Source organism: Gymnoscopelus braueri, assembly GCF_963280865.1.
Source record: "Gymnoscopelus braueri genome assembly, chromosome: 13".
NCBI classification, from domain to species: domain Eukaryota; kingdom Metazoa; phylum Chordata; class Actinopteri; order Myctophiformes; family Myctophidae; genus Gymnoscopelus; species Gymnoscopelus braueri.
The window spans coordinates 53142855-53167332 of record NC_137615.1 but is presented as its reverse complement, the minus strand read 5'-3'; the positions used below and the strand labels follow the sequence as shown (position 1 = coordinate 53167332).

Below are 24478 nucleotides of genomic sequence, written 5' to 3'. Positions count from 1 at the left end.
ATGTCGTGCAAAAATAGACCAGATCACCGGGCAGTTTGGGAAACAAATTAAGTTGATCTTGAACGCCTCGCATTGCGAGGCATTATGAGCTTGTAGATCTGCTATTCTCACTACTTATGTGACGAAATAAGGCATTCATTTCCGAACAAACATAAAAATGGGAAACTTGGAGGGTTCTGCCTGACAACAGCGATATGAAAGCCAACTGCATCAAATCACATTTCATTAAAAGCGTATGCTAAACTAATATGCTTTTTGTGTTTTAGACTGAAGAATTCCAACCGCCTGGAGAACTCCCTCCAGAATGGGAAAACATTAGTGTCCTCCTATGAGAGCAAACTGGCCAGAGAGGAGGTGGCTCCAGCAGAGATCAGCACCCTGGAGAAAACACAGAGGGAACTGGCAGTAAGCAATGCAACAAAAACACTTACAATCTTATTATTACTGAATTATTCACCCACATAATGCACTCACATGGTAAATACTTCAAGTAGCTGCTGTAAGTGATATGTTTTTGATGAAATTCCTCTTTTTTTTGGGGTTAAAAAGTTAAAGCTCTATATTGTGATAGTAATCATTGCTATAGCAGTGTTTGTTCAGTAACAGGGCTGTCCATGTCTCTCCAGCTCTATGACAAACTTGAACTACATGTTTTGGTGGGTTGCCAATTTCATCCCGTTAGGAGAGAGTACCCATTCATCAGCTTTGTTTCAGCACTTGTTTATCCTGTATCCTGTTGTGAGTTCTCTCTCCTGATTAGATGAAACTGGTATCCCGAGCCCGACAATGTATTTTATCTGTTTATTAAAGAGCTGGAGAGACAGGGAGACCCCTGTTTACTGAACAGACACTCTATAGCAATGATTAGTAGAATAGAATATAGAGCTTTTTAACACACGCTAACACGCTGTGCCGCGCTATGAGCTTGTAGATCTGCTTTTTTTTAAATAGCCAAAGTATAAAAGGTTCAGGTGGTTAAAATTATACCCCACTTGGAGAACCAATGACTTAACCCTACCATTAAGCCGAGTTCTCTTCCCGCTCTGAAAGGACATGTCTTCTGACCTGAGGGCCCAGAGGTCGGCGGTGAACGAGACGGAGCAGCACCTGCGCGCGGCTAAGAGCAGCTGCAGCAACATGGCGGCCAACCTGCAGGAGCACTGCCCTGACATCGAGAGGCAGGAGGCCGAGGTCAACAGGCTCAGCAAGCGCTTTGACAACATCGGCAGACAGATCGACACCAGGTGACCATTTGCTTTGAATTACAATACCCACCCACTTTACCGTTTACCTATTATCTATTCACAGTGGTGTAACTGAGTACATTTACTCAAGTACTGTACTGAGTACTGTACTTAAAGGAGTAGTTCACCCCCAAAAATACACACCCCATGGAGACTTGAATTCATGGCGATTTTTTTGTTTTTGTCACATTCCTAAGCCAATAATTTGATTACCGGCGGAAAGATGCTAAATGTTTCCGGTAGGAGACACTTTGAGTCTCCTACCGGAGCCACCGCCGGTCATCAAATAATGTCTCAGGAATGGGACAAAAACTAAAAAATCTCCATGAATTTAAGTCTCCATGGGGTGTGTAAGCGATAGGAAAAAAATCGTTTTGGGGTGAACTACTACAATTTTGAGGTACTTTTACTTTACTGGAGTATTTCCAATTTTCAATACTTATACTTCTACTCCACTGCATCTCAGATGCAAATATTGTACTTTTACTCTTTTACTGTACTTTAGTTACTAGTTACTTTGCAGATATGAATTATTATATTATAAATCACACATTTGAAAATACGCTTTGTGAGCTTGTAGATCTGCTATTTTCAAACATTTTAGTACTTTTACTCTATTTAAGTATATTTTGATGCCAATACTTTTGTACTTTTACTCAAGTTACTTAATTAATAAGTAATAAGTTAATTAATAAGAGTTCTGCTATCTAGTGGCTCTCCTGCTAACTGCAGTGTGTGCACTATTCACATTGGTAGCCGGAATTCAAAATGTACTTGAGTAAAAGTACAAAAGTATTGGCATCAAAATGTACTTAAAGTACCAAAAGTTAAAATACTCATTATGCAGAATGTCCCATTAAATATTTTCAAATGTATACAAATCTTTTGAAAATCTACACGCTCGGCTATTTTCAAATGGTCGAAATGTATATAGGGCTGAAGTGGTTAATGTATGTTATGCAATAATAATCAAAATGGTTAAAAAAGTAACTAGTAACTAAAGTTTTCAAATAAATGTAGTTGAGTAAAAGCACAATATTTGGATGCAATATGTAGTGGAGTAGAAGTAAAAGTATTGGAAATTGGAAATACTCAAGAAAAGTACAAATACCTCAACATTGGACTTAAGTACAGCACTTGAGTAAATGTACTTAGTTACTTTCCACCACTGCAATAATGCGAATAAACTGACCCCACATCATGTGCTGTGTGTGTATCAGGTCACAGAGCTTGCAGAGAGCCAAGATGGCGTCCAAGAGCTACCGCAATGAGTACGACAACCTGAACAGCTGGCTGTCCCGCATCCCCAACTATGAACCCACTGAGACTGACGACGTGAGACAGGTGGAGACCAAGCTGAAGAACCAGAGGGTGAGAACCACATTATAGAGCACACTTTCAATTACAATTACATTAAAGAGATAGTTCACCCCCAAAATGACCTTTTTTCTATCGATTAGTCCCATTGGGACTGAGACTATTTTCTTGTTTTTGTCACATTCCTATGCCAATAATGTCGTGACCAGCAGCGGTTCCGGTAGGAGACACAAAGAGTCTCCTACCGGAACCACTGCCTGCCGGTCCACTGGTCATCAAATTATTGGCTTAGGAATGCGACAAAAACAAAAAGATATCCATGAATTCAAGTCTCAATGGGACTAATTGATAGAATTTTTTTTGGGTGAACTATCTCTTTAAGATAATAGTATTTTAACAGTGTTATGATAGTGTTATTACACTATTATAATTCAACTCTCTCAGTAAAAAGTTTGAGAACCTCTAATGCAGAGGTTCTCAAACTTTTGTCATTGTCAAGGACCCCCAAATGAATATGTATTTGGCTGCAGACTCCTATCTGAAAATATGTTGTGCCAGGGACCCCCAGAAGAGAAGATCTGTGTTTTTTTTTTTAACATTCTAAATTATTAAACAATTGTCTGAAGATTTTCAAGACTTTTCAGATTAAAAATAGATAAATAGCAGATGTACAAGCTCTCTTGTACATCTGCTTTTTGAATAGCCAACATATAAATGGATTACGTGGTTAAAATGATTGTGGTGGTGTATTAACCCTTTAAGAACGGGAATGCGTCTGTGTGTAATTTTTTTGAATTTCTTTGGCAATTCAAAAATAGCAGATATACAAGCTCATACCACTATGAACTATGAACTTGTAGATCAGCTATTTTCTATTAATCGTGAACAGTTTTGCAAATCATTGAATATATATATATTTTAAAGCGAACATTTTTAAGTCTGTTACAACTTCTGGGGGTCCCTGGAACAAAATATTTTGAGATGGGGGTCCATGGCCAAATACATATATTTTTCGATTACCACTGATATTATAGCAACATACGTTTTTTCAAAAAACTGTTAGGATTTACCAGACATTTGTAGAATCCCCCAGAAGCAAAGATTTGACTTAAAAATCTTTAAAAAATATACATATATTCAAAGACCCACGACTTTCCACAATTTTTCCTCAACAATTGCAGATCTACAAGCTCATAGTGCGGCACTCTGTGCTATTCTTGTTGGGCTATTCTTGTTGAATAGCCCAAAGAAATCTAAAAATGACACACAGACAAAAAAAATAGCTGGGGACCCCCTGGAACCCCCTCCCCCCCAAGGACCCCTGTAGATAACGCCTGTGCTCTGTGTCTCATAGAACCTGCTGTCAGACATTGCCAGGAAAGAGTCGGACTTGAACAATGTCTCCAAGCATGCTCAGGTTTACCAGCAAGCTGTCAAGGTAAGCTTTTTCACCGTGTTTATATAAAAGAAAAAAATTGATCCAATTTAGTTATGAATTAGTCGCAAGCACTTGTTAATACCTTTTAATTGGTTCACACACTCAGAGGTGGAAAGTAACTAAGTACATTTACTGTAGTATTTTGAGGTATTTGGACTTTACTTGAGTATTTCCAATTTCCAATACTTTTACTTCTACTCCACTACATTTCGGATCCAAATATTGTACTTTTACGCCACGACATTTATTTGAAAACTTTAGTTACTAGTTATTTTGTAGATTATGATTCACTTGACTCCACTCCAGCCCTATATACATTTTGGCCATTTGAAAATAGCCGATCTACAAGCTCACAATGCGACGCATTGTGAGCTTGTAGATTGGCTATTTTCAAAAGATGTTTATACATTTTGAAAACTTGAAATGGGACATTGTGCATAATGAGTACTCAAACTTTTGGTACTTTAAGTACATTTTGATGCCAATACTTTTGTACTTTTACTCAAGTACATTTGGAATTCCAGACTTTTACTTGTAACAGAGTGTTTCTATATTGCAGTATTGATACTTTTACTTAAGTAAAAAAAATGTAGTGCTTTTTCCACCACTGCACACACTTAACCACCCACTTTCACTTATTTTTTTCAAAAATAGCAGATCTAAAAGCTTGCACCACTTGCTAATGTTTGCTAATATTGCTAATAATATTTTTACTTTTACACACACACTCTTACGACGAAGTAGGCCATTAATTTACGAAAAAAACATAAACAGTTCAAATATGGAGGTAGGAGGTTTCTGCCCGACAGCAATGTACTGTATAACTAGTCTGATTAGCTTTATTCAGTTCTCAACAATACAGCTTTTCCCATTGCCTTATTGTTTCTTTGTAGGATTACGAGAATGAGACGGAGAAGTTCAAGTCCATCCTGGACCTGGAGGATGGACTGGTCCCTCAGAACTACAAGCGGAGCAGGATGGAGTCACCTGCCCTGCAGGTCCGCGGAGAGGTGAGAACCTACAACCATGTCTATGTCATGTCACTTGAACCCATTAAGACCGGGAACGCATCTGTGTCATTTTAAGATTTCTTTGGGCTATTCAAAAATAGCAGATCTACAAGCTTGTAGATCTGCTATTTTTTTTGAAAAATCGTGGGTCTTTGAATATATATTTTTTTAAAGTGAAGATTTGTAACTCAAATCTTTTGCTTCTGGGGGATTCTACAAAATGTCTTCTAAATCCTAACAGTTTTTTGAAAAAAAAAAACGTATCTCAAAATATTTTGTTCCAGGGACCCCCCAGAAGTTGTAACAGAGTTTAAAAAAAATCGCTTTAAAAAAAATATATATATTTGCAAAAACGCTATGAGCTTGTAGATCTGCTATTTTTGAATAGCCAAAGAAATCTTAACATGACACACAGATGCGTTCCCGGTCTTAAAGGGTTAAACATTTAAAGGAGAGGTGAGAACATACAACCATGTCTATGTAATGTCACTTTAAACACTTAAAGGTAGGGTAAGTGATGTTTTGGTTAAGACAAAAAAAACCAGTTTGTGTTAAAAGGTTAAAACTCTATATTCTGATAGTAGTCTTTGCTATATAGTGTATATAGAGTGTTTGTTAAATATTAACATTATATTATGATTAAAATCTTATTTATTTGGCAACTATTTGCAGGCCCACTTGCAACACCCTCGTGGCCCACAAGTGGGAGAACCAGTGCTTTCAACCCTTATAATACATATTTCACTCAATGTGTGCTTATTAATTTTGACCCAAATGATATTCTCCATTGACATGTTTATTTATTTGTACTTTCAGGAAGCAGCCATCGAGGCTAAGTTCACCGAGGTGAATGCTGTCAACAACCAACGACTGAGGAATCTGGAGTTTACACAAGGTCTTCTCAACCAGGTGAAACATTCTCACTTCTTGTCCAAGTCGAACACATTAAACCACTAAAACACTGGTTCTCAAAGTTGGGTCCAGGGACCCCCAGGTGTCCTTGAGGGGGGCTCCAGGGGCTCTCCAGCAAAGTCAGTGTAACACGTTAACCCTGTTTTATACTTGGGCTGTTCAGAAATAACGGATCTACAAGCTCACCTTGTGTCACAACGCCACGTGTTGTGAGTTTGTAGATCGGTTATTTTTGAAAATGTTAGAAAAAAAGTATCATTTAGATTTTCTTTTAACAAGACAAATCTCTTTTGAGGGTCACAGACTCCTCCTTGGCACAGAATCTTTTCAGATGGGGTCTGCAGCCAAATATATGTCTTTGGCTATTCAAAAATAGCAGATATACAAGCTCATAGCGTGGCACTGAGTGCCGCGCTACGAGCTTGTAGATCTGCTATTTTTGAAAAATCTTGAAAATGTGTGCAAATCTTTGAATACTGTATATAAGCCAACATTTCTAACTCAAATGTTTGCTTCTGGGGGTCCCAGGAACAAAACATTTTGAGATGGGGGTCTGCGGCCAAATTCATATCATTTTGGGGGTCCATGACATGAAAATCTTTGAGAACCACTGATATTATAGCAACATAAGTTTAAAAAATATATATATATTAGGATTTAGAAGACATTTGTAGAATCCCCCAGAAGCAAAGATTTGAGTTACAAATGTTCACTTTGAAAAAAAAGAAAATCAAAGATTTGCACACATTTTCATAATCAAAAAATCGGTGCCGCGCTATGAGCTTGTATATCTGCTATTTTTTGAATAGCCCAAAGACATCTAAAAATGACACACAGATGAGTTCCCGGTCTTATTGGGTTTAAACATAATCGACTTATATCTGTCCCACTCTCAACAGCAACCGGAGATCCCCATGATCCAGTCCGTCAACGTCCAGTCGGTTCAGTCGGCCGCTCCGGGCCAAGAGCCCTGGAGGGTGAAGAAACAGCTGGAGGACGAGGTACAGAGGAGAGAACAGCTTGAGAAAGAGATCGAGAACATGCAGACGGACATCTACGTGCTGGAGGGCCAGAAGCCGCAGGACACCATCGTCAAGAAGGAGCTCATCAAGAAGGTCCCGGACCCCCAGCTGGACGAGGACCTCCACAAGGTGCAGCAGAAGCTCTCGGAGGAGCGGCGCTCCACGCGCGTCCTGGAGAACGACATGGAGGCCCTGCAGCTGAAGCTGCGCGGCCTGGAGACGGAGCTGAAGGAAGGGGCACAGCAGTACACCGTCAAGGAGGTCCTCCGGATCGAGCGGGACCGCGGCCAGGAGGAGGAGGTGCGTAAGCTCAGGGAGGAGCTGGATGAGATGAGGAGGCGGAAGACGGTCAAAGACGGCGAGCTGGTGCAGATCCAGAAGCAGGTGACCCTCCTGGCCGAGGAGAAGAGCCGGGAGCAGGAGGTGATCACCGAAGAGGAGGTGATCAAGGTGCAGAACGACCCCCAGCTGGAGAGCGAGTACCGGTCGCTCAGCGACAAGAAGCTGAAGGCCGTGGAGGGCCGCAAGACGCTGGAGGACGAGCTCACCTTCCTCCAGGACAAGCTCAGGAGGCTGGAGAAGGAGAAGTCCATGGCCGAGGAGAAGATCTCCATCAAGGAGGTGCTCAAGGTGGAGAAGGACGTTGTCCTGGAGAGGGAGGTGGAGAACCTGAGGAGGCAGCACGAGGACGAGAAGGCCAAGCGCAGGTCGTCCCAGAGGGAGAGGGCCGACCTCCAGAGGAAGATCTCCAGTCTGGAGGAGGAGAAGTCCAAGGTCATAGTTCAGGAGAAGGTGCGGGAGATCGTGCGCCCCGACCCCAAGGCCGAGAATGAGGTGGCCAACCTCCGGCTGGACTTGGTGGAGCAGCAGAGGCGCTACAAGGACGCCGAGCTCCAGCTCAGGTCCATACAGGACGAGCAGACCATGCTGAAGAACCGCGGCCCGCAGGTGGAGGTGAAGGAGATCATCAAAGAGGTCGTCAAGTACAAGACGGACCCCCAGACTGAGAGAGAGCTGGAGAAACTCCGCAACGAAATTGTGGATAAGACCCACCAGACCGAGAAGTCCGAGATGGAGATCCGCCAGCTCAAGGACGAGATCCAGCGATGGAAGGACACCAAGCCCCAGGTCCAGACCAAAGAGGTGGTCAACGAGGTGCTGCAGTACAGAGAAGACCCCAAGACCAAGGAGGAGATCGAGGTGCTGAAGAGGAAACTGGCCGACGAGCAGAAGAAACGGCTCGACCTGGAGGGCGACCGCTCGGTGGAGGAGGACAAGATCAGGCTGAAGAAGATGGACCTGTCTCAGATCCGGGAGAAGATTGTGCAGCAGGAGGTGGTGAAGACGGAGCAGGATCCCCTCCTCAAGGCCGAGTGCGAGACCTTCGCGCAGAACATCTGCAACGAGCAGAAACACAAGGAGAGCCTGAAAGACGAGCTGTACAAGCTGCAGAGGCAGAAGGCCGAGCTGGACCAGCAGCTGGAGGAGGTGGAGCGCGAGCGCCGGGCGAGGCGCGACGCCGAGCTGGAGATCCAGAGGCTGCGCGTCCGGCTGAACGAGATGGAGCACCGCGACAAGGAGAACCGCGAGAAGGTGACGGTCAAGCAGAAGGTGGTGCTGCAGCAGGACCCGCAGCAGGAGAAGGAGCACTCCATCCTCCGGCTGCAGGTGGACGAGGAGAAGCACAAGCGCACGCTCCTGGAGAAGGAGCTGAGCGCCCTGCTGCAGCAGCAACAGACCCTGGAGAACATGGACGTGAAGGAGAGGGTGGTCCGCACCGAGAAGGTCCAAGTGGAGAAAGACCCCGAGGCCGAGATGGAGATTGTCAACCTGCGGAGGACCCTGGACGAGGAGAAGAAGCGGAGGCGGGAGCTCGACCAGGAGCTGTCCAACCTCAACTCCAAGTTCTCCGACATGGACTTCACCAACGCCAAGTCGTCCAAGGAGCTGGACTACATCCGCGACGAGAGCGGCCGCCTGCAGCAGGAGAACCAGCGGCTGCAGAACGACATCCGCAAGCTCCAGTCCGAGATCCAGATCACCAGCAAGGAAACGCGGCTCATCACCGAGCAGGTATTGTAGGAACATATTCATATTCCAGATTGCAGGGTTGGAAGCAGTGTTTCATCGACTAAAACTATGACGAAAAACTTTCGTCGACTACCTTTTTTCACTGACGAAAACTACATAAAAACGAAATAAAAACTAAGCTATGATGACTAAAACTAAGACTAAATATATTGACAATTTCGTCAATAAATAAAAACTATACAAAAAAGTTAGGGAGGGACTAGTAGAGAAGAGATCCAGTAGAACTAAAAGACAAGTCATTTTATGTTTGGTTGGGCTCGGCTATTACGCTCTGAAAATAGCCGATCTACAAGCTCACAACGCGCCGCACTGCGACGCGTTGTGGGCTTGTAGATCTGCTATTTTCAAATATGTTTGTACTTTTACTTTTGGTACTTTAAGTACATTTTGATACCAATACTAAGTAAATTTTCAATTCCGGACTTTTACTTGTAACAGAGTATTTCTACATACATGGCAGTATTGATACTTTTACTTGAGTGAAAAAATGTGAGAACTTTTTTTCCACCACTGCTATAGGCGCCCACGGAGAATGGCAAGAACGTGGAGCTGCGGCTGGACTCCCTCCAGAAGGAGCTGTCGGAGCTGCGGGGCGTGACGCGGCAGAAGGACGAGGAAATCGAGAAGCTCCAGAAGGGCCTGTCGGCCGTGCGGATCAAGCGGGAGCAGCGGGAGAGCCACCTGCGGCGCTCCATCGTGGTCATCGACCCGGACTCGGGCAAAGAGATGCGTCCGGAGGAGGCCTACAAGCTGGGCCTCATCGACTGGAACATGTTTGTCAATCTGCAGGTACTGTGTAGGCCCCTGTCGCCAAGACTCGCCATCATTACTTAGCACTTTAAGACCGGGAACGCATCTGTGTGTCATTTTTAGATTTCCTTGGGCTACAACATAAGTAAAAAAAGAAAAGAAAAAAACTGTTAGGGTTTAGAAGACATTTGTAGAATGACCCAGAAGCAAAGATTTGAGTAAAAAATGTTTGCTTTAAAAAAATACATATTCAAAGATTTGCACAAATTTTCACGATAAAAAAGAAAAGCAGCTCTACAAGCTCTTAGCGCGTCACTTGGTGTCGCACTATGAACTTGTATGTCTGCTATTTTTGAATAGCAAAAGAAATCTTAAAAGGAACACACTGATGCGTTGCCGGTCTTAAAGGGTTAATCACAATTATTTGTGATAATCACAATTATTTCATACATTTTCATACATTTAAAAAGATTGTGGAAGTAGCTAATCTACAAGCTCACCATGGATCGTGATGTGACGCTTTGTGAGCTTGTAGATCAGCTATTTACACTATTAAGTATAACATTATTAAATATGGCCTGTTTCGGCCATAGTACATTATTATTATTTGTTATTTGTCATATCTGCCCTGTGCAATTTGTTTACAAAGCCTATTTCTTTTTTGAAAAATCGTGAAAATGTATGCAAACCTTTGAATATACAAACATTTGTACACAAATCTTTGCTTATGGTGGTCCCTGGAACCAAAATATTTTGAGATGAGGGTCCGCGGCCAAATACATATCATTTCGGGGGTCCTTGACATGAAAAAGTTCGAGAACCACTGCATCAATTGAATATATATACTGTACCATTTTGACGATTGATTATTTGTGACAACCCCCCCCTATACCTCGCAGGGCCAGGAGTGCGACTGGGAGGAGATCTCGGTCAAGGGTCCGAGTGGCGAGTCGTCCGTGCTCCACGACAGGAAGTCGGGGAAGAAGTTCTCCATCGAGGACGCGCTGCGTGTCGGCCACATCACCAACCGGCAGCTCCAGCAGTACCTAAACAAAGAGATTACCATCCAGGAGTTTGGTATTATGGTGTCGGGCAAGACCAAGTGAATGCCAGAAACCTGATGAAAAAGCATATCTATTTTTTGTTGTTTTCTATCCTATGGGTTTTAAATAATGGTCGCTGTCGGACGGAAACCCTGTGTGTTCCAAAAAGGTTACTTTTTCAATGGAAGAAAAGCAGAATCTGTGCTCCAATGGATCCAATGTAGTTATTATTTAGTCACAAGATCTTATTAATGCTGTTCGTTTGCTCAATATTTATAAAACCCACAGACACATGTAACCACTTTCAATTTATGAATTGCAACACAAAACAATTGCAGATCTACATGCTCATAACGTGTTGCACCGCAACATGTTGTGAGCTTGTAGATCTGCTATTTTTCTACTTTTGTCCAAGACTGCTGTACGACGAACTACGGCATTAATTTACGAAAAATACACGGTTGAAATATGGAGACGCAAGGTTTCTGCCCGACAGCGACGATCTGGTCAATATAATGTATTCTGTGTGTTACTTTCACTCTAGCTTTCAGCTCATGTTGAATTAACGTTATTATTATTATTATTTTTTGCCTCTCCTCTTTGAAGTAATAATTGCACTGTTTTGTTTTCATACTGCATAAATACGTTTAATGTTGGTACTACTTGTAGGAAATGTGGGTTGATGGAAATTGCGTTACGGACAGCCTGAGCCGACTAACATTTTAAGTGGCATAAATGGTCTTGTGTATCTAACAGAAGGTGCCTGGGTAACAGTAACATCTCATCTCTGAGTTGACTTTGCTTTGAAACTCAAGGATGCTTAACAGTTTTTGTCATGTATTAATGGTGTGTTTTTCTCAGATACACGTTCTTCATACGTAAATAAATAAATCTTTGGAACTTGCATAGTATTTTTGTGAGTGACGAACATTCTGAATTGTTAATAGAGCGTAACCTAGTATTTATACTATACGGCTATAGAAACTAATTGCAGATCTACAAGGTCATAAGCTTGTTGATCTGCTATTTTCAAAAGATTTTGAAAAAGTGTGAAAATTTTTTATGACAATTGAATTTTTTTTGCAGCTTGAAAAATCAGCAATACAGTAGTTATACGTTTATGTTAAAAGAAAAACATGATAGTGTCACTGCTAATCTTATAGAAAGCAGTACATTTATTCTACAATACTAATGTGAATTTGACAAATTCAGGATTTGTTTCATTTTCTAATGTTAGACATTTCAAATAAAGATGACAGCCGCTCCCCACATTAGAAGGACAATATTAGTTACCAGAAGCATGGACGTGTGCTTTCAATTAAATATGGAGATTGGAGTTGAATGGCCTTATAGGAGGGGGGCATTTCTGATCAAATGATTGATATTCATTTGATCAGAAATGCTTCCTGGTCTAAATGTTGAATCAAGCAACTTAAAAACTGTGTGGGGTGCACACAGGGTGCCTGAGTACATGTTAAAATGACCCCAAGAAGTGTCATTAACTAAGCAGTTATCAAAGGTCAAGATGACAATTTAGTAAACACACAAATACTTAAATACCAAACATATTGGTATTTAAGTAGTGCATGTGCACTGCAGTGGTGTAAACAACAGTAGTGGAGTAAAACATACAATACTACTAGAAGTATAAAGTATTGACAAATGGACAGTAAAATAAAAGTACCTCAAGTACAGTACTTATGAATAAATGTGCCTAGTGACTTTCCACCACTGGTATATTTATGTGACAAGGATATGTCACTTGACATATCCTGTATCATTGGGCCTGCAGTATCCTGATAAATGGTGTCAGAAACACTGTACACATACCTTTATGCTTACACAGATTATATTGAGTATAATTATCTATATGTGTACACTGTTTAAGAGTGACTAAGTATTATGTTTACACTGCATAGGAGTGATTAAGTATAGTTATGAGATCCTGTACAGTACACGATCACATATTGGAATGTGGGTCATGTCTCCTGCATAATACAACAGTGTTGTTAGTGCATAAAGTGCAAGTTGTTATAGGTTATTCATGTGGTTCAATCAACTGGCCTACACTGTAGAGGGGAAAAGAGCAGACAAAGTACAGAGCCAGAGATCAAGTTTACTAAATGTTGAAGGTTTAAGAGGTTAAATGCACATGAAAATACATGAATCCAACATATTAATTATTATTATCATGATATTAATAATGTGTTAACAAATAAACAAAAACATTAATTTACACAATTGATGATAGGGCTGTTAGTCTATGAAGCTACAGTATATTAAATCAATGGAAAAGCTAAATCTGCAACACAGTGTCATACAATATGTAGTGGGGGGTCCCTGCTTCATCTCTCTCTCAGCTAAGGGGCCTAAAAAGTGCTGAAGACCCCTGGCCTACAGAAAAACATGGAAAACAAATGAACAATGTTATATTTATATTTCATATCAAATGTATATTTCATACTTTTATATAATTGGTCCTCACTAATGCTCATTATAAGATGGCACCATCCCTGTCAGTGTCTACTCACTGTGTCTCATTGGAGGGCTGTGCTGTGGACAAGTTCAGAAACCTGCCTACCAGTGACATCATCAATGGGGGGGATATCTGGGATTTTGAATAGCATAATCTTGTGATAATATCACAAGATTATATTACACGGTATGCCATATATATGGCCATGGCATACCGTAAGTGATGTCTTTTCCTGGTTTTATAGTAAAGTGGTGTAATTTTCTGACCCTACCTGACAATTATTGTACTTACAGTAATTATTATACTATAGTATACAGTATATTATTATTACTGATGATTATTTATCAAACATTGTTGTGTAAATATTTACTGAAAACACCAATAGTCATCCCCATAATATGGCCACAATATCGATACAGGTATTGGGTCAAAACTATTGTGATATTTGCAGGCAGGCCCGGATCAACGCCCCTCAGGGCCGTGGAGCAACACTGAATCATACAGGGCCGTGGATCAACACTGAATCAAAGGGCCCCTGTGAAGTTGCCCAAACGGCCAAGGCTCCAAAAATCGGACCAGTCCAGGAATGCTTTTTTTTTTTTTTTTTACCTTCACAGACACCAATAAAAGTCAGTGCAATATTAACAGTGTGCCTAGGCAAAGACGAGACGACAAACTTGACCAAAAATGAACATGGCCAAAAATAACGTTCCAAAGATATGGGAAACGGAAATGAACACTTGAAAGCTAACTAAGACAATACAATAAACCAAAAACTCAGGATAACTGAAATCAGGCTATGCCTTCCATGAAGGCCCTGGCAGCTCTCCCTTGGTGTTGTTACTTAGGGGCCTACCTGGGGGGCCTACCTAGTATAGACAGTGGTGGAAAAAGTACTCTAATGTTTTACCTAAGTAGAAGTATCAATACTGCAATATAAAAATAGTTACAAGTAAAAGTCCAGAATTAAAAATTTACTTGAATAAAAGTACAAAAGTGTTGGCATCAAAATGTACTTAAAGTACCAAAAGTAAAACTACTCATTATGCAGCATGTCCCATTTCAAGTTTTCAAATGTATAAAAATGTTTTGAAAATAGCAGATCTACAAGCTCGAGCTTGTAGATCTGCTATTTTCAAATGGCCGAAATGTATATAGGGCTGAAGTGGTTTATGTATGTTTTTCTAATAATAATCAAAATTAGCAAATTAACTAGTATCTAAAGTGTTCAAATAATTGTAGTGGAGTAAAAGCATAATATCTTCCTCTCTACTCAAGTAAAGTACAAATATCTCCAAATTGTACTTAAGTACAGTCAGGGCCGGACGTACCGTTGGGCTAGGGTGGGCTGCAGCCCAGGGGCCCCCAACTGGGGGGGCCTAAAAAAATGTATGTATTTTTTTTATGATCAAATTGGAAATCGAATTAACAGAATTAAAGTAACAAAAACCCGAAATAAAAGGAAAAGAAACGCAGAAAAAACCTGCAAAATTTCAGGGGGGGCTCAAAAATTACTCTAGCACAGAGGCCTCAACTCCTATAAATCCGGCCCTGAGTACAGTACTTAAGTACAGTACAGTAAATGTACACCACTGAGTATAGAGCCCTTTGGAATCTGTTCAACTAAGGTTTAAGTGATTATACCAGGTTGAGCAGGGCAGTGGTGTAAAGTAACTGCTAAGTACATTTACTCAAGTACTGTAAGCACACTTTTGAGTATTTCCAATTTCAAAGTAAATGAAACACACCCACAATTAGCTTAACCTTCGCAGCTGCGTTTACCTGTCAAAATAGCAGCTGTGAAAAGAGGCCATAGACCATATTCACACGGCGGCCATGTTTCTATGAAGTCAATGAAAGTAGCCACCCCGGGTGGCGGCACTTTCAATGTTAAATTCCAATATGGCCGCCGTGTGAATATGGTCTATGAGAAGCACTCTATAGGGTGAAGTTAGCCAGAATGACCACAGGATGTCAATGTTGGTCAAGATTCTGGGATGTAAAATTATTCTGACTGATCCCAGCGTGTATGTATGTGTGTGTGTGTGTGTGTGTGTGTGTGTGTGTGTGTGTGTGTGTGTGTGTGTGTGTGTGTGTGTGTGTGTGTGTGTGTGTGTGTGTGCATGCGTGCGTGTGCGTGCAGCATGCGTGCGTGCGTGCGTGTGTGTGTGTGTGTGTGTGTGTGTGTGTGTTAATCAATTGAATTAGTGAATAAACCAAACCCATTGGGCCTCATTCAGCAACAGTACTTAAGAGGAAATTTCTTCTTAAACCCACTTAAGAAGTTTTTAAGAAGATTTTGGTATTCTCCAATGTTTTCTTAGCTGTGATCTGTTCTTAGGTAAGAACAGAATCTACGCACACTTTCTTAAGAGGATTTTTTTTCTTAGACCCATTTAAGAGGTTTTTAAGAAGATTTTGGTATACTCCAATGTTTTCTTAGCTATGATCTGTTCTCAGGTAAGAACAGAATCTACACACACTGATGAGCACTCTTAGGCTGGCCTTTGAGTTCTTAAGTGTGACATATTTGTGCAAAAATAATTAATTCTCGAAGTTTCTTCAATTCTACAGTTGTATAATATAGGATTTAAATTATAATAATATTTGTATCATATCTTTAGAGCAGTGGTTCTCAAAGTGTGGTCTGGGGACCCCCAGGGGTCCTTGAGGGAGTTCCAGGGGGTCCACAGCAAACGAGGAAAAGTTTAATCACTTTAACCCTATTTTATACTTTGTTTGAAAATAGCCGATCTACAAGCTCACAACGCGTCCCATTACTGGCCATTTTGAGCTTGTAGATCAGCTATTTTTGAAACATTTGGATAAATCTTGATTTTTTTTCCCTGGCAGAAGATATTTTCAGGTGGGGGTCTGCAGCCAAATAAATGTCAATTTGGGGGTCCTTGACATGAAAATGTTTGAGAACAACTGCTTTAGAGTTTTCAACAGGTCTGAAATTACAATCTAACCCAAACGGACCCGGGTGAGTTGAAGCCTAGGCCCCATACCCACCCCATAACCCCCCACCCAACCGACCCTCATCGCCCCCCCATACCCCCACCCCCATATCCCCGACATTCGCCACACCCCCATTTGCCCGTCCCCTTCCTACCTGAAAGCCCCCCTATACCCACCCGTCATACCCATCCCCATACCCCCCACACAGCCCACTACACCCCTCCTTGCACCACCATATCACCCACCACACCCCTATTTCCACCCCATTACATACCAAGCAGCTACCTTAAAGACCCTCCATATCACCACCTGCTTTCAGTAATAAAATGTTTTATATCCACTACTAACGCTACTCCTGAACATGAAATATGGATAACATGCTAATTTCAGCAAATTTACATTGATGTCTAGTGGTGATAATGTTGATTAATGTGAGAGAAATAATAAAATACATTCATTAACTAAATAAAATAATTTGCTGTTCACTTCAGAAGTGCCTCCACAGAACTATTGATTTATTTTTATGTTTGGAGTCTGGTGTTCAACCATCTTTAGACTTTAGTTTAGGTATTCTTTACTTCATTCTCTCAACTTTATTTCTGTGTGTGATTTCCCGTGATTTCTGTGTGCAGCAATCACACACAGGTGTGACTGCAGGCAGAGCCATGCAGTCATGCCTTACGGCCGATCTACACCAGACTTTTTAACGCACGCGTATGCGTGGCGCGTAGAGCGCGTTTGTTTAGATCCAATTGATATCAATGATAGCGGCTACACCAGGCGCGTTGATACGCGAGTCCCGCATACGCAGGCTTTAAAATAGGACTGGATCTAAAAGTGCGTATGTGCGTGTGTGCGTATATGCGTGTGTGCGCGAAAAAAGTCTGGTGTGTTTCCACCGTTATAGGAGGATTGGTGGGGCGGCTCCCTATGGTAATTAGGATTAACTGGCACACCCCTTCAAGTTACGAGGATTGGGATTCATCATCATCAAGAACATAGTTACGAACAATTCTGCCTTTTAAGAACGTTTCATGAATCTGACTCGACTTCTCTTAGGAATTCACTTAGGAAGAAATGTAAGAGGAAACATTAGGAACTTATTGCTGCATGAGGCGTTTCCACAGATGAGCTAAGAAAGACGAGGTGTGCAGTGATGGGCTAAATGAATGTTCAAAACGTATTCCATGTATTGGTGTGATTCATGTAGTAGTTGCCAAAGATTATTCCCTTTCGGAATACCTGGTAATCCCACTGGCAAACACTGCAGGAGTGCAGGTTCCACAGTGCATGCATGTACAGTATACCGTATGTAAGCTAATACCATTAGACGGCCCAATCTAGTGGTATCGGCCCAAGGAACCATCACGCCAGAAGGAAATGTTTGGATCGGGATGGTGCAGAGGATCTGGTACAGCGCTCAGGACCTGGACCTGGTGAGACGAAGGAGGAGCCCGGCCAGGCAGGAGGCCACCCACAGAGCCTAGTTCCTCCACATGCCAGAGCCTCCCCCGAGTTCCGGCAGAGTAGTTCCGGAGAAGCGGACTGATTGGCCCTGTCTTTATATAGGACTGACCGTGGGTAGCTACCTTGGGACGTAAGTTGGGGGATGATCAACCCCGGCTGGGTCACCTGGCCAAGGGTGTATGTTGCGAGACCCGAAACACCCTATGACGCCAGGCTACAACACTGATGATACGTCCCAGGTGCATCCATGTGATGTATATTCTTTATAGTTATGTAAGTATGTGATTGTGGCCTACTCTACAGCATGTGGAGTTGTGTTTTTGAAATCTTGCCTCGGCCTCCCAAGCAGTATGCCGTGTACCTTTTCTAAATACTGAGGGGTTCCACACGTGCAGGTAGGTGTTTGTGTCCTTTTGATTTGCCTGTAATGTCTACACACATTTCATAATATTGTCTTCATAATTTGTTCATAGCGCCTACTTGTATTCTAGATACAATTATGTTCGCAGTAAAACAAATAGTGAAGCAGGTGTTAAATAAATAAATGAATTAAACGAAACAAAACAAAACAAAACAAAACATTATTATTAATATAATTATTAGTGTTTGTTTATTTATTTATTGTTTATTTATTTATTCATTTGTTTGTTTTATCATTCAGATCCGGGCAGTGATGAGCTGTGGATTTTTGAACTAGGGGGGCTATATTTTCTGACGTCACGTGCACGCGCAGCGCACGTGATGTGGGTGATGTTGGCTATGTGCACATAGCCAATCAGCTCAGTGCTAGTTGAAATACTGTATTCAACATGTGATTTTTAATGTAATTATATCTTATTATTTAGTTGCATTGTTAATTTGTTGTTTTTATTTTTGTTTCAATTAATTAATTATTTTATTTTCCTTTTAGTTTTATATAAAAGCCCTTTACATAGACTCACCCACACATAAGTAGGCTACTTAAAATAATCAGACAACTTGTCTTTGTCTTGTCTCAGAGAACTGGGTCCTCTTCTAACCGATCCCCTTCACACTCTGCAGTGCAGAGACTGTTGTCTCTCATTGTGAGAGGAATGTAACACTTTCAATTCAAGTCCATGGCTTTTCTCCAGTAGCCTAATGTTATGCAAAGCAGCCAGGTAGACGCTATTGAGAACGGCTCGCCGCTGACGGCGCGAACCTTGAGAGGCTATTGTTTAAACTTTAAGGTGTTAAAGACCGCAGCTGACGGTGCGTGCTCGCGCGTGCATGTGGAGCTCCCAGCCCCCCAGCCCCATAGCGCCAGAACTAAGGGGTCGCCGACCCCCCGTAGCACCCCCTACAGCTCATCCCTGGATCCGGGGATACATGGACCACTCCACTCTCTCTCTCTCTCTCTAGAGTCACAGAATTCTACAAGTCACCCGTTTCGGCGCAACCTGCGTGCTGCTGCTCATTGAGCTGCTGCTGCGAGCAAGCAGGGCGCTGAGGCCACGTGACATGGCACCATGTGACCCGTGCGGTGGGTGGGCGTGTTTTTCTCCCTTGATTCAGTGCGACGACGTCTCTGCAGTGTTGCCATGTCGGCTTATAATAAGCGACTTTGGGCTTTTTGTAAAGTTGCTTGTAATTAATTGGTAGTTAACTACCAATTAATACTCTATCTTCTAAATAAAGTAGGCCTTCTCAATCAATCAAAAAGCCGCAATTGCGGCTTTTTGATTGATTGAGAAGGCCTACTTTATTTAGAAGTTTGCAGAGAAAAAAGCATATGGAATTACAGTTTACAATACAAGGTCAAATAGGCTTGTCCAGAAAAGCTGCAATGGCTTGTTTAAAAAATTTGCTAATTTACTTGCTTCCAAATTTCCAAAGCAGTGGTTCTCTAGTATTTTCATAGATGTTTTGTGCCAGGGAGCATTTGTGTTGTTAGAATATAATTCAAAAACATATCCAAAGATTCAAAACTTTATTGCAAAAGTTTTTGAAAATAGCAGATCTACAAGCTCACAACGCGTCGCATCGTGACGCGTTGTGAGCTTGTAGATCAGCTTTTTTCAAATAGCCGATGCATGTAGGAGGTTCAAAAGTGCTCATGATCCAATGTCCAATGTATTCTGTCTAATTTTGGTTTATCTTATGTTAGTGTTCTTTTTAATGTGTTTCATTTAAATTTTGTAATTAAAATGTAATGTTTTAGTTTTTGTATGTATGTATGTATGTATGTATGTATGTATGTATGTATGTATGTATGTATGTATGTATGTATGTATGTATGTATGTATGTATGTATGTATGTATGTATGTATGTATGTATGTATGTATGTATGTATGTATAAGAGTGTTTTGATGTTGTCATTGTAAGTAAAACATTGATTAATAAACACATTGTTGTTGGCGTCTTCTCCTCCACGTCACCAGTGCCCATATCCTAGGTGGGGTTGGTGAAAGGGCCTACTCTGTGTTTGCATGTTCTCCCCGTGTGGCGTAGCCAGACTCTATCACCGCAGAGTGCAATAATTTTTTGCGCTCGCAGATTTGTCTGGTCCCAGGCTAAGTTAATACCCTCACAAAAACATGTAGTAATCATGGTCGCTATACCGCCTCCCCCATGACAGCCGGGCGCCTGATGGAGGGGAAAGGAACTGGTTGGAATAACGTGTTCCTTCCACGCGCTATGTCCTACCGGGGAACCTCCCCCCTGTCAGGTGACAAGAAGGTCAGTTGGCTCTCATGCATTGAAGGAGGCATGAGCTCGGCTCTGGGCTCCCCAGGCCGGTGGGGGGACAGGGGAGTGTAGCGCCCAGGATCACTTAGAAAATTGGCACCGGGTGAAAAAAAAGGGTTACAAAATCGTGGGATAAAATAAAAATAAAAATGAATAATAATTATAAGATATAAAATAAACACATTATTAAAAAACAAACCAAAATAAAGTGCTCATGATGTGGCCTAAGTTGCTTGATTTGGGCTTGTTTTCCGAGGTGGAAAGACTGGTGATGCGAGGTTATGTTTTCATAGACCTGGCTGCTTATTTCTCTCACAGAATCTGGCAACACTGCTTCTCTGCTGTTGTGAAAAAAAAGGAAAAAAAAATAGCTGTTATTAAGATGGCGACTGTTGTGCATCTGAGGATCGGGGACCTGGTCTGGTGAGACGACCTCACGCTTCATGACACATTTAAATGGCTTCTAATGAACGTTAACGACGCAAAGCGTCATTGTAGCTGATGTTCACACCGTATAATGACGGTTTTGTCGGTATAACAGCGCGTTAAGGCCAGTGTTAGCATGGCGGCTAGCGGAGGAGCTAATGCAAATATAGTGTGTCTGCCTACCGCACCCAGGGGCCCAAAGAACAGATATACAAGCTAGTATATAGCTTGTATATCTGTTAATTTTCTGTGATAGCGACACTGACATACTACGACACAGTGTTGGTACTCACATTTTTTTACTTGAGTAAAAGTACCAATATCACAATGTAGAAATACTCAGTTACAAATACAAGTCTGGTAATCAAAATTGTGTTTGAGTAAAAGTACAAAAGTATTTGCTTTAAAATGTTGAAGTACTCGTTAGGCAGAATGTCCCATTTCACACGTTTTCAAAAGTATAAAAAAACTAAAACACTAAACAAAAAAAAACGAAAGTAACGACGTGCAGCCACTTGACAGGGTTGGTAAGTGTCTGCTGTCTGTGTACTTGTAACGAAGATAGAGTACATTTGAGTAAAATAAACTAAAGTAACGTTAGAGTCATCTGACAGGGCTGTATGGATCCGTTTGTTGTACTTGTAACGAACAGAGTAAGTTTTAAGTAAAGTGACAAGTTACAGTAGGAGTTGTTCCACTTGAATGTGATGTTTTTGTTGGAGACTTAATGTTAAGTGTCACTGTCATTTGATTACATGATATTGATGATGATGACAATGGCTGTGATTAAAAGATAAGTCAATAACTGGAGCTGTACCGATACCCACGACTTGCGTACTGATTCAGATACCAGTGTGTAATTTAAAAATCACACCCTGTGTGAAGTGGGCGGTGTCTTGCTAGCTAATCACAATACTGAATGGAGTCGATCAATCATGTACAAAGGATAAATACATTTATTGAAACACTCTTTATGATGGACAAAACCATAACTTGAAAAAAACAAAAGTTTGGTTTTTTTCAAGTTATGGTTGCTTATATAGGGCTATGCACATGTGTCATGTGACACTGGCCAATCACAGTCCTGAATAGGCTGTGATTGGCCAATCACAGCGCAGGATAATTCTACTAATTTCCTGGGCCCAGATCACAGCGCAGGAGTTAGTACATTTTTCCAAATCTCACTTATAGGGGCGGTTTCACCGCCCAAAAAACAATCCAGGATAGTGGTGCTCAAAGTGGGGTCCTTGAGAGAGGTTCCAAATGGACCCTTACAGGTCTGTAACTCTGACAGTGTACAAATGGAACCAAATGGACCCTTACAAGTCTGTAACTCTGACAGTGTACAAATGGACCCTTACGGGTCCATTTGGTTCCATTTGTACACTTTCAGAGTTATGGGGGTCCTTGAAATTTAAAAAGTGTGAGAACCACAGACAGAGTAAAAAAGAAGAATGGCAGCTACAAGTTAGTAAAGCAATAATGTGAGTAGTACAGTAAGAGCATATAACAGTCAAATGAAACATTCAAAATATTACTGTTTATGAAACACAGGATAAGATGTAGATTTCCTTTGTGCAGGCACATACATGAGAGTGTTGAGAGTGATGAATGGTGGATGTAATGGAACTGGGGGCTAGGTTGTAATTTGGGACGCATCATCAGTAGTGTTCCCTTGGTTCTTGGGGTGTTTCGGCCTCGACACTATACTCCCTCGCCAAAGGTGGCCGGCTACAGGGTGATCAGCCCTGAGCTTGCGTCATTCCCAATTAGTCATGAGAGTCGCCTTCATATTGACTGGCAGGCTTCTCATGGGACTATGCATGACTATAAATGAAATATCATGAGATATATTACTTGGCATTGGATTGTACAGGCATAGTCGCCGACACCAATATTCTAGGCAGTATCGGCTGCTTTTCCGATACTGCTATCTGTGTGGAAACAACTTTATCAGTAATCGAATGAATGAATGAATTGACGTTGACTCACTGTGTTTCTCCAGGGGGAAGCTTGGTCGATACCCTCCATGGCCAGGGAAGGTGAGAGACTTGACCTTTCTTTTGACTTAATCAATCATCAATAGTTATCAGTAGTAATACTATCAATAGTGATACTATCCAAACTAGCTTTTATCTGATGTTTGCCGTATGGTTTTTACTGTACTGTTTTAACCCATTAAGAGCGGGAATGCATCTGTGTCATTTTTTGATTTCTTTGGCTATTCAAAAATAGATGTACAAGCTCATAGCACGGCACTTGGTGCCACGCTATGAGCTTGTAGATCTGCTATTTCTTTGAAAAATCGTGAAAATGTGTTATCATTGAATATATATACTTTTTTTTTAAGTGAATTTCTTTTACTCAAATCTTTGCTTCTGGGGGGTCCCTGGAACAACATATTTTGAGATGGGGGGTCTGTGGCCAAATACATATAATTTTGGGGGTCCTTGACATGAAAAAAGTTTGAGAACCACTGATATTACAGCAACATAATTTTTTTCCAAAAACTGTTACGATTTAGAAGATATTTGTAGAATCCCCCAGAAGCAAAGACTTTAGTTAAAATGTTTGCTTTTAAAAATATATAGCCCATTCAAAGATTTGCACACATTTTCAAGATTTTTCTAAAATAGCTTGTATTTTTTACTATTTTTGAAAAGCCCAAAGAAATCTAAAGTGACACAGATGCGTTCCTGGTCTTAATGGGTTAATTCTTACTGATATCTTGTTGCTTTTTATCTTGTTCTGTAAAGCACTTTGTAACCCTGTATAACTCAACGTTATTATTATTATCATTATTGTTTATCTGTCGTCTCTCTGTCTAGGTTGTCAGCCCGCCCAAGGACCTGAAAAAGCCACGGGGCAAAAAATGCCATTTTGTTAAGTTCTTTGGTACTGAAGACCAGTAAGTAATGTCAACACACATCCTAAACGCTCTGTCGCCAGAGCTGTCACCAGCGTGGCATTTCACATGATTTCACATATTTAAAGGGATATTTCACTTTCAAAAAAGATTTGCGTCATTTTATAGTCTACTCAGGCTTTTGTGAGCCCCCCAGACAGTTTTTAAGTTGCTTGATTCAGTATTTAGATATTTGATATTCATTTTATCACACGCCCCCTTCCTATACAAACCGATTGTAACTTCAAACTCCATTTTAACCATGTTCGATTCATCGAAAACACCCGTCCTGGGTTCTAGTGACTGATATTGCCCTCCTAATACGTGAGGAGACCGTGTTTTTTCGATTACTTTTTCCATTTATTTTATGAAATGTTTTAATTGTATTTAGTTTTTTTCATTTTCCAAAATAATTATAAAAAATAAATGAAAAAAGTAATTGAAAAAACACGGTGTCCTCACGTATTAGAGGGACAATATCATAGCCTGGTTCCAGACGAATCTGCCTTTGCAAAATTGCATCGCACTTTAGCCCTCGGCAGATTAGGTCTGGCCCCCCTCAATAGAGATTTCATTTCTCTCCCTCCGAAGTCGTGAGGGACCAATCAGGGCCCAGTATCCAAATGTGGGCGGGCTTATCACCTTATTTGGAGCAATGACGTACAAGGAAGCACTGCTCTGATTGGTTCGTACAAGGAAGCACTGCTCT

General features: G+C 41.3%; 2 protein-coding genes across 3 annotated transcripts in view; both read left to right on the top strand.

The window, feature by feature from the left end:
* Positions 1–11731, top strand: part of ppl (periplakin) — a 54688-nt gene extending 42957 nt beyond the window's left edge. Inside the window, exons 16-24 of the mRNA XM_080446184.1 lie at positions 267–405; positions 1051–1244; positions 2465–2615; positions 3916–3999; positions 4893–5009; positions 5826–5918; positions 6821–9016; positions 9554–9823; positions 10684–11731. Coding sequence (XP_080302310.1) covers positions 267–405; positions 1051–1244; positions 2465–2615; positions 3916–3999; positions 4893–5009; positions 5826–5918; positions 6821–9016; positions 9554–9823; positions 10684–10890 — 3451 coding nt within the window. The 3' untranslated portion in view covers positions 10891–11731. The remainder of the gene's footprint in view (positions 1–266; positions 406–1050; positions 1245–2464; positions 2616–3915; positions 4000–4892; positions 5010–5825; positions 5919–6820; positions 9017–9553; positions 9824–10683) is intronic.
* A 9084-nt stretch (positions 11732–20815) lies between these two features.
* glyr1 (glyoxylate reductase 1 homolog (Arabidopsis)) overlaps positions 20816–24478 on the top strand; it is a 43711-nt gene continuing 40048 nt past the window's right edge. For both annotated transcript variants that reach the window (XM_080447328.1, XM_080447327.1), the window contains exons 1-3: positions 20816–20861; positions 22870–22906; positions 23693–23772. In XM_080447328.1, coding sequence (XP_080303454.1) covers positions 20821–20861; positions 22870–22906; positions 23693–23772 — 158 coding nt within the window. In that variant the 5' untranslated portion in view covers positions 20816–20820. The remainder of the gene's footprint in view (positions 20862–22869; positions 22907–23692; positions 23773–24478) is intronic.